This window comes from Fukomys damarensis, unplaced genomic scaffold (genome assembly GCF_012274545.1).
Source record: "Fukomys damarensis isolate Sample0158 unplaced genomic scaffold, DMR_v1.0_HiC HiC_scaffold_23, whole genome shotgun sequence".
Taxonomy (NCBI): domain Eukaryota; kingdom Metazoa; phylum Chordata; class Mammalia; order Rodentia; family Bathyergidae; genus Fukomys; species Fukomys damarensis.
In genome coordinates, this window is record NW_022900935.1 from 32,647,298 (window position 1) to 32,657,019 (window position 9,722).

General features: G+C 48.7%; 2 protein-coding genes across 13 annotated transcripts in view; both read left to right on the forward strand.

Annotated features, from left to right (window-relative positions):
• Positions 1 to 3,198, forward strand: part of Mroh7 (maestro heat like repeat family member 7) — a 58,280-nt gene extending 55,082 nt beyond the window's left edge. For 4 of the 8 annotated variants that reach the window (XM_010610385.2, XM_010610384.2, XM_010610386.2 and 1 more), the window contains 2 exons: positions 468 to 530; positions 1,589 to 3,198. In XM_010610385.2, coding sequence (XP_010608687.1) covers positions 468 to 530; positions 1,589 to 1,830 — 305 coding nt within the window. In that variant the 3' untranslated portion in view covers positions 1,831 to 3,198. The remainder of the gene's footprint in view (positions 1 to 467; positions 531 to 1,588) is intronic. The other 4 variants (XM_010610387.2, XM_010610389.2, XR_002024908.1 and 1 more) reach the window with 3 other exon arrangements.
• A 4,586-nt stretch (positions 3,199 to 7,784) lies between these two features.
• Positions 7,785 to 9,722, forward strand: part of Ttc4 (tetratricopeptide repeat domain 4) — a 29,680-nt gene continuing 27,742 nt past the window's right edge. For 2 of the 5 annotated variants that reach the window (XM_010610395.3, XM_010610392.3), the window contains exon 1: positions 7,786 to 7,988. In XM_010610395.3, the coding sequence (XP_010608697.1) occupies positions 7,878 to 7,988 (111 nt within the window). In that variant the 5' untranslated portion in view covers positions 7,786 to 7,877. Of the gene's footprint in view, positions 7,996 to 9,722 lie in introns of all 5 variants that reach the window. The other 3 variants (XM_010610394.2, XM_010610396.3, XM_010610393.3) reach the window with 2 other exon arrangements.

Genomic DNA, 9,722 nt, shown 5'->3' on the forward strand with positions numbered 1-9,722 from the left:
TATATACACAGAGAGAGGACTCAGATACTCTGGGAACCTGGACAGGCGCCTAACCTGTGGGGGGCGGGGGTGAAGAAGAACTTTGTACAAGAGCTGCTTGCTGAGCTGAGTACTAAGGACAAACAGAGATGTGCCAGGAAGAACTCCAGGAAGGGGCTTTTGAGAGGGGCAAGGAACAGCCCATTTGTGTACTGCAGGCCCCTCGGGACCCAGAGCACAGGCTGTGACCACGGCGGGTGCCCCTCCCATGGCACAGAGTAGAAAACCAGGGCCCAGCCCAGAGTGGCACCATCATAGTCCCTTGGGGAATCTGACCCCAGGTCAAAGTGAAATTCCTCTTCTGTGTTGTCTCGAGGGGCTGCAGGAGGGCAGGGACACCTTCCCTGGGGAGGTCTGGTCCAAGGGTGGTGTGGGTGGTGTTGAAAGCAGGAGCCACATGGCCTCACCCCTGGGGTGTTATGCTCAAGGGTTCCTGGTGCCCTGCATGGAGAAGGTGATGACAGAAGATTGGATGAATGAAGTGAAAGTTGGTGAGTCATGTGCCCCTGGGCTGGTGGGATTTCTGGGGTCAGTGAGACTGTGTGTATCACAGTAGATGACAGGAAGGGACCTGGCCCAGGAGGAGGTATTCAGTGCCGTTCAGTTATGCAAGTCTTAATCCAGGGTGAGGTACCATGGGGTGACCAAAGCACAGAGCCCACAGACCACCTTTGGGAGGTGACAGTCCCATTAAAGAAATGGGGCTCAAAACTGAGGCCAGGCCGGGAGTGGTGGCACACGCCTGTGATCCCAGCACTCTGGAGACTGAGGCAGAAATCTTGCCATGAGTTCGTTCGAGGCCAGCCTGGGCTAATTAGTGAATTCAAGGACATTCTGAACTGCTAGGGAGACCTTGTCTCATAAAACCAAAAAACCAAAACCAATCCCTCCCTCCAAAAAAACCCCAAGCCCAGAAGCCACGGAGTGTAGGGTGAGTAGTTCAGAATTTTGTTTTGGTTTCTTGTTGGGTTTTTGAGACAGGGTCTCACTTTGTAGTGCAGGCTGGCCTAAAATTCACTATGTAGCTCAGGCTGACCTCTAACTTGCTACAATCCCCCTTCCCCAGCCTTCCAAGTGCTGGGATTATAAGCATTTGCCCCCACACCTGGCAAGTAGTTTAGATTTTTTTTTCCACTTTTCTTTTTGGTATCGGGACTCGAACTCAGAGCCCCACACTTGCCAGGTAGGTGCTGCACCTCAGCCCAAGTAGTTTAAACTTTTTTTTTCCTGGTACCAGGGATCGAACTCAGGTCCTTGTACTTGCGAGGCAGGCAGTGAAATCACTGAGCTAAATCCCTGGCCCTGGCCCAAGTAGTTTAGACTTTTAAGAGGGCACAGTTTATTTTTCAGTGGGGGAAGCAGATGGGAGCATAAGGTTAGGCTGAGGCAAGCCAGGAAGGCTTCCTAGAGGAGGCAAATTTTCAACCAGGATTTGAAAGATACGAACAAAGGGCTGGGAGGAAAGTGAGCTGAGGGGGGACCAACAGAGGGCGCCTAACCAAGGCATGGAAATTTGAGTTTAGTGTGTGGCCTCTCTTCCCCATGGCAGCTCTGGAAGACCTGAGGCACGACCCAGAGGCATGTGTGTGCATCTATGTGGCCCAGGCCCAAGACCACATCCTGGCCAACTGCAGGCAGAACTCCTGGCCGCCACTGCGTGGGGACTCAGTGGGTGGCCTGGCAGCCTCGCACTGCTGGAGTCCCAGCTGTGAGAACCTGCCCACTTCCCACAAGCGGCGCTCCTGGATCATGCAGGTCCTGAACTCCTGGAAAATGGCCTCGAAGCAGTGATGATCCAGGGACCAGCACTCCTGGCTCGCCATAAGTGCCCCATGTGGGTGTTCTGAGCCCTTCTTCACGGGACAGGCAAAGCTCTGAGCAGCCACACTTTGTGTAACAGATCTGAGAGGGGAGTGTGGCTTTCCCTTGATGACTACATTGGCATTTACTGAGGTGCACTGGCTGTTTTGTTGTTTTGTATACTTTGTATGAGATATTGAGGCTCAGAGAGGCGAGTGGCCTGCCCAAGGTCACACAGCAAGTTCGCTGGACATCTCAGTTTCCGTTTCCACATTGCAAGAGTGAAAGGAGGTGATGAATTGGTTGACCTTTGAGGAAAGAAGGAAGGTAGAGCCTCCTCCCACCTCATGACATTAGGCATATCCCAGAATCCTGAGTTCTACCCATGAGCCTTTGCCCAGCGATTGGCACCACTGATTCCAGCGGTAATTGGTGAACTCCTAACCCAGCCAGGCCTGCTGTGGGTGCCAGGGGTACAGAACTGAACAGGATCCAACCCCAGGCCCTGAGCAGTGGGAATAGACTGAGGCAATGGCTCTAAAGCAAAGGTGCTCTTGACCCCAAGAAATATTTCATAGTGTCTGGAGGCACTTCCGGTTGTTACAGCTTGAGGGTGGAAAGGCTCTCCACGTCTACTCACCAGAAGCCAGGGTGTTCGTGAACATCTTATAGTGCTCAGGAACACCCCATAACACATTGTCAAAAGAGCTACAGTGGAGCAGTTTTGGCTTAATGGAAGTATGAGGGGCATTAAAGACACCAAGGGCACAGCAGGGAGGCAAGGGGCTTTGGAGGGCAGAGGAGACGCACAGGCCAGCTATGGGGTGTCGCTGTGTCAGAGAGGACCCTATCTTAAAAAAGAAAAAGGAGAAAGTTCCTTCCCTTTGGGGCTACAATAGCCCCTAGGCATTGCTGGCTGGAGGGTAGATTGGTGCAGCCATTCTGGACAGGACTCTGTCGCTGTTCAGTCACAGTCACTTTATATATGGCTGTGAGCCCGCAGTCCCACCAGTGGGCACAATCTCTCTCTCTCTTTTTTGGGGGGACCAGGGATCGAACTCAAGACCTTGTGCTTATGAGATAGGCAGCGGCACCACTGAGCTAAATCCCTGGCCCATGGGCACAGTCTTAGGGGACTCTGCCCATAGGTCCACAGCAGAGTAGGAGGGCAGCTGGTACTGGCTGTGGTACCAGCTAGTGCTGGCTGTGGTGCTGGGGAAGGAGGCAGCCTGGTACTCCATGGAGTCCCACTGTAGTCAGAGGCAGCAAGAGTCCAGGTAGTGCCCTAACCTCAAACCTAGTGGTGAGTGAGAAAAGTATGTTAAAAAAATGTTCCCAATGATGAATGTCATTGTGTTGTGCGCCTAGGGTGTAACAATAAACTTAATGGATAAAAGAGAGAGAGAGAGAGAAGGATGGGAACTTAGAACAGCATGCAATTTAAAACACATAAACCGTGCATTTCTGAAATTTTCTATATGATAGTTTTTGTTTGTTTATTTGTTTGTTTGGTACTGGGGATCAAACTCAGGATCTTGTGTTTGCGAGGCAGGTGGCGGAACCACTGAGCCAAATCCCCGGCCCTCTATGTAATAGTTTTGATTTGTGGTTTGCTGTGGGTGACTAAAACCACAGAAAGCAAAACTGGATGAGGGAATGGACGACTATACAGATGGAAGGTGGAGAGATGGTAAGAACGAGAGATCCTGGAAATTCACCAAAATTGTGAGAAGGTGCTTCAGATGTGAGAGGCTGGACGATTACCAAGCTCTCACAGAAGGACTCAAACTGAGTTCTGTAATCTCAATGTGACAGAGTATAATAGACAATCAGTTAGTTTAGAAGCAGGCAATCAGGGGAGGGCAGCCTAAGATAAAAAGAAGATAGCACATGCACTGTTGAGAGTTAATGAAAGCTGCATAGTTCGTTAAGCTTTGAAAAATAAAAACAGAAAAAATGGATAAAAAGTTAGGATAAAAGTGGGCAGAAAAAAACTCTTCCTTGGAGGAAAGATACTTGGGCTGCATGTGCTAAGTTAAATGACAGCTCCTCCCTACCCTGGGCTGGTCTGCTAGGGACATTGAAAATGCAAAATAACCAGTTTCCTTTTATCCCATTTTCTTTGAACTTGGACAGCTGAATAACTGACGTTTTAAAACTGTACTACAAAACCCCACACACTCTGCTTATCCATGTAAGACTAGGACAAAAAAAAAAGCACTCTGCAATTTCCGCTTTCAGAATCCCTTCCTGGAAATCCAAATGCAAGACCTGTTTTTTGTTGTTGTTGTTTGTTTGTTTTGTTTTTTGTTCACTGGGTTTGTTGGTACATTTTGGGGTACAGTATGATGGCGTTCATCACTGGGGGTTTGTGTCTTTGTATGATATATCTTGGTCCTTGTTTTTCTCCCCCAATTCCTGCCCTCCCTTCGGCCCCTTCACCCCTCCCTATTTACAGAGACTTTGTTTCTGTTTTTTTTACCTTTTCTCATATTTTTTCTTTTCCCTTCTTTCCTTTCCTCTACAAAAACTAGGATTAGAGGTCCCATTTGACCCAACTATTCCCCTGCTGGGTGTCTTCCCAAAAGAATTAAAAGCATCATACCATAGCGATATATGTGCATCCATGTTTATAGCAGCACAGTTTGTAACAGCTAAAACTTGGAAACAGCCTACCTGCCCATCAGCTGGAGACTGGATAAAGAGGTGGGTTTTTAATAAAATGGAGTACTACAGAGTACTACTAAGCCATAAAGAACGAGAAATTAGAGACATTTATAGCTAAATGGATGCACATTGAGGCCATACTCAAATGAAATAAAGAGCTATTTTTCTTATTATTTCTAATAAACACTCTCGTAACTTCCTTAAAAAATGCACACACAAGCTGGACATGGTGGCACATGCGTATAAGGCTGAGGTGGGAGGATTTCAAGTTCACTTAGTGAGACTCTGCTTAACATTAAAAAATTTAGGGCCAGAGATGTGGCTCAGTGGTGCCACACCTGTCTGGAAAGTCCTGAGTTCAATCCTACATACTGCAAAAAAAAAAAAAAAAAAAAAAAAAAAAAAAGAGCAGCAGATATAGCTCCGAATGAAGACCCTGGGTTCAATGCCCAGTACTGGAAGATAAAATAAAAAGCAACTCAGGATTAATGAATGGCATTAGCACCTTTGTAAAAGAGACTCCAGAAAGCTTATCCCTTCTGTCATGGGGGAGGACACAGTGAAAAGATGATGCTGGGCCTGGTGGACAAGCCTGTAATCCCAGCACTCAGGAGGCTGAGGCAGGAGGATCACCATGAGTTCAAGGCCAGCCTGGGCTACACAGCGAGTTCAAGGTCAGTCTGTACTACACAGTGAGAACTTGTCTCACTTTAAAAAAAAAAAAAAAAAGGTATCTGTGAAGCTTCACATCACGTCTGTCAGTGTCTTGACCCTGGATTTTCCAGGTTCCCAAGATGTACAAAATGTAGGTCATAAGCTATAAAGTCTACAGCGCTCTGTTATAACTGCCTGGGTAGACTAAGACAGCTGCACAGCACTGAGCTCAGAAGAGAGGCCAGCTTCTTCCAAAAGCTGGAAACAATTTGGGATTCATCTGTGGAGAGGGAGTGTGGTGAGGCCCCCTTGGGAGACGCAAGCCCAAGGAACACCTAACCTAAGCTCCCTCTGAGGATGAGGAACCCATGAAGTTCACCATACAGTCATCCTCCGGTGGCCCAGCCATCTGCACAATTCTTTCCATTGCCAATGATGTTCGCAAACTGCCTCTCTCAGCCTCACCCAAGGCTCTCTCACCTACATTTTACTAATGAGGACTCAGCCTAACACAGTTTAAGGGGGCCTGGGCCTTGCCCAAGGTCACACGAGGGAACCAGTGAAGGTGTGGCCCTCAAAGATGTCCCAACTCTCAGGCCTTCTTTCTATCCAGAGACACTGCTGCATTCACTAGCCAGAGCCAATGACTTCGGAGCAGAGGCTGTTTCAGTCAGGTGCTGGCCAAGGTCGCTAAGTAGCCTTGAGTTGGAAGGTTGGAGAGCACTGGGCAAGTCATTCCCTCTCTCTGAGCCTTCCCTACTGGTACCTGTAAAGTGGGTTCTTACCTCACAGGGTTCCTGTAGGAATCAAATTAAACAATGGAAGCTGCTCCGGTTGAATATGGTTTGTCACCATCCAAACTCACTTTGTAGCTTTGTTCTCAAGGCATCGGTGTTGGGAGTGGGGCCTAGAGGGAGGCGTCTGGGCCTGGGTGAGGGGGTGGTTACACAATGAGGCTACACTGGCCCAAGCTGGGGTCTCTGCACGTGTGCCTGCTTACTCACCTGCAGTTGCCAACAGAGGCCATCTCTAAAAGCTGAGAAGATGCCAGCGCTACACCCTTGGGACTTGGCAGCTTCCAGAACTATGAGCCAAAATAAAGCCCTTGCCTTGTAAATTTTCAAGTCTCAGGCATTCTGTTGTTCTGATAGAAAACAATAAGACAAAAGCAAAAGTACTTTATAGGCTCTGCACTTGAGAAGGGAACAGATGTCGAAGAGCAGAATAATGAGGGGAACCGCGGTTAGGGAGCAGGGATGAAGGAGGAAGAGTACAAAAGGTCAGAGGGAAGGGAGCACTTGGGCCACATGTTCTCCTGCGATGGCAGAGTTAGAAGGGAGCGACAGTTCTGGCCCCAGAAAGCTCACTGTCATCTCCTCAGCCTTTCTTCTTTATCCCTGAACCAATGATGACCAAGCCCGCCAGTGCCACTGTTGGCCTCGGTTTCCTCACCCCTTAGCCTCTTGTCCTCCGCTGCAGTCCAGGCCTCCCCAAAACAAAAAACAAAACGGCTCAGAACCCTCCCTCCCTCCCTCCCTCCAGGTCTTTCCAGTGGCTCTCTGTTCTCTGCAGGATAAAGACCTCTAAGAGGGCAGCCAGGCCCTCTAGCCCTACCTGCCTCACTGGCCTCACTGCTTAGGTTACCTGGTGCCCGGCCAGCCAGGCTGTTGGACACTTCCATGCCTCTCTGTGCACCAGCTTGGGCCACCCAATTCCCAGGTTCCCTCCTGAGCGCAGAGCCCTTTCTCAACTGCATCACCTTCTTCAGGAGGCCTTCCTGGACTCCACTTTTCTCTGTCCCCACTGTGCAGGTATGGGGCTAGCGCCAGTGTAGACCCACTGCTGTCTGCTTCTCTAGGAGCACCCCGAAGCTGTAGCACCTGCACAGGACTCTGCGGCCATCTGCTGGGTGACCAGGTGGTTGCAGAAATCCAAGCACGCCTGCCTCACATGGACTGGGGATGCTGCTTCCTCTGCTGTGAGGATGAGGCCGGGGTTAAACTGAGAACCAGTCACATGTGACCAGTCACACCTTCCCTTGACACTCTCCTTGAGCCAGCTGGGTGTGGTGACACACCTGTAATCCTGGGAGGCGGTGACAGGACACTCACAGGTTTGAACCCAGCCTGGACAATTTAGTGACTTAGTGAGAGCCTGCCTCAAAAAATAAAAAGGGCTTGAGATTAGTTCAGTGGGAAGGCCCTGGGCTCAATCCTTGCTACCCCAACAAACACCGCCCTCCGCCCAAACACCTCTACAAGGTTCCACCCCACCTAGAGGAAAACCAGGTCCTCACAGTCAGTCCTTTGTCCCTCCCACATCATCACCTCCGGGCCCTTCCCTTATTCTAGCTACTCTCGCTTTCTGCCCAAGCTCATGCGCCACTCCACGCCCGCTCACAGCACAGGTGCGAAGCAGAAGGCACTCCCTAAATGGTGCCGACTGACTAATGGATGAGTGCACGCAGCGGCAGAGATCGCTGGGGCTCTGCAGAGCCTAGGCTCATCCACCACTCCGAACCCCAACAACTTCGGGCGGAGGGTGGAACTGGTTAGAGGCCAGAGCCGGGCAGGCGCTCTTTCTCCTAGGACTGCGGAACCCAAGGCGCGCGTTCTGGCACGGTCCGGCCCGGAAGAGTGAGGGGAGAGCACCGCACCGCCGGAAGGAGCCGCCCGGCTTCTCGACCCCGGACCCCGGCGGGCGACCTGCGAGCGGCTATGGAGGGCTCTCAGCCAGATGCTGCGGACGACAATGACATGGACGCGTTCCTGGACAAGTTCCGGAGCCAGCCTTACCGCGGCGGCTTCCACGAGGATCACTGGGAGGAGGTGGGAGGTCAGGGGGCGCTGCACGTGTGTGCGGGCGTTGGCAGGTGTCGGGGGCTCCCCGGGACTCCCTTGTTCCCTAGTCGGTCCTAGTCGCTGCGAGATGGTGGTTTCTAGCTGAATGGTAACAGTTTGCCTGGAGACTTTCAGGGTCTTCTTAAGTTGTCAGTATATTAAAAGCCCAGGGGGACTCCACCACCTGACACTGGGACAGCTTCCTTTTCCTTTTTTTGGTACCGGGGATAGAATTCGGGACCTTGCGCTTGCGAGCCAGGCGGCAGCACCACTGAGCTACATCCCAGGCCTTACTGGGACAGTTTTCTTAATTTCTCTGAGCCCGATTCTTCATTTGTAAAATTGCTCTACCTACAGCACCAATCACTTAAGTGTTGTGGGGAAAATGAAATGAGAAGGGTAGGTGAGGTGTCAGTAACACAAGAGCGTTCAATTAACCTCTCCTGTAGATTTAGAAATGAAAAAAAAAAAAAAAAAAAAAACAAAAAAAAAAAAAAAGCCGGGGATTTAGCTGAGTGGCGCTTGCGCCTGCCTAACAAACGTAAGGTCCTGAGTTCGGTTTCCAGTACCAGGTTAAAAAAAACAAAAAAACAAAAAAAAGAATAGAGATGATCATCCGATATTCTCAGCATGGATTGTATCCCCATAATATAATGTCTTTAATTCTTTTGGGAAGATACCTTGAAGGGGACTAGCGGGGTCACATGGAATTTATATTTTTAGTGAATTAGAATCTCCATTCTAACTTCCATGCTGATTGTACTAGTTCACACTCCCAACAGCAATGTCAAAAAGAGTTTTTTCCCTGCATATTCATTCACCAGCATTTTCTAATATTTGATTTGTTTTTTGAGACAGAGTCTCACTATGTAGTTGAGACTGACCTGGAACTCACTTCACTGTGTAGCTCAGACTGGTCTCGAACTCACAGTGATCCTCCTGCCTCAGCCTCCCGAGTACTGGGATTACAGGCATGAGCCACCATGCCCGGCCTATTTGATTTCTTGATAGTCATTTTTCCCCCTGGAGAAATATAGTACTGAATGCTGTTTTAATTTGTATCTCTAAATAGCCAGCAATGTTGAACATTTTTTCATGTATTTATTGGCCAGTTTTACTTCTTCTTTTGAGAAGTATCTAATCATTATGGTTTGCCATTTTTTGACTGAGTCTTTTATTTTTGAGAGGTCTAATTTTTTTTTTTAGTTCTTTATATATTCTAGATGTAAATCCTGTCTGAAGAGTAGCTGCCAAAATTTTTTTCCCACTCTGCAGGTTGTCTCTTCACTCTGTTAGTTGTTTCCTTTGCTGTGTAGAAGCTTTTTAATTTGATATTATCCCATCTGTTGATTCTAAGTATTAATTCTTGCGCCACTGGAGTTTTGTTCAGAAGTCCTTGTCTATGCCCATGTCTGCAGGACTTTTATCTATTTTATCTTCTAGCCGGTTGTTTCTGGTTTAGCATTTAGATCTTTGATACATTTGATTTTAGTTTAGTACAAATATGGTTCTAGAGTCAATCTTCTGCACGGGACATCCAGTTTTCCCAGCACCATATGTTCTTTCGTCTAGCATATGCTTTTGATTCCTTTGGCAAAGATCAAATAGCTGAATATGCCTGGGATTGTTTCTGCTTCCTGTGTTCTCTTCCATTGATTCCCAAGTCTGTTTTTGTGCCAGTACCATGCTTTTTTTTTTTTTTTTTTTTTTTTTTTTTTTTTT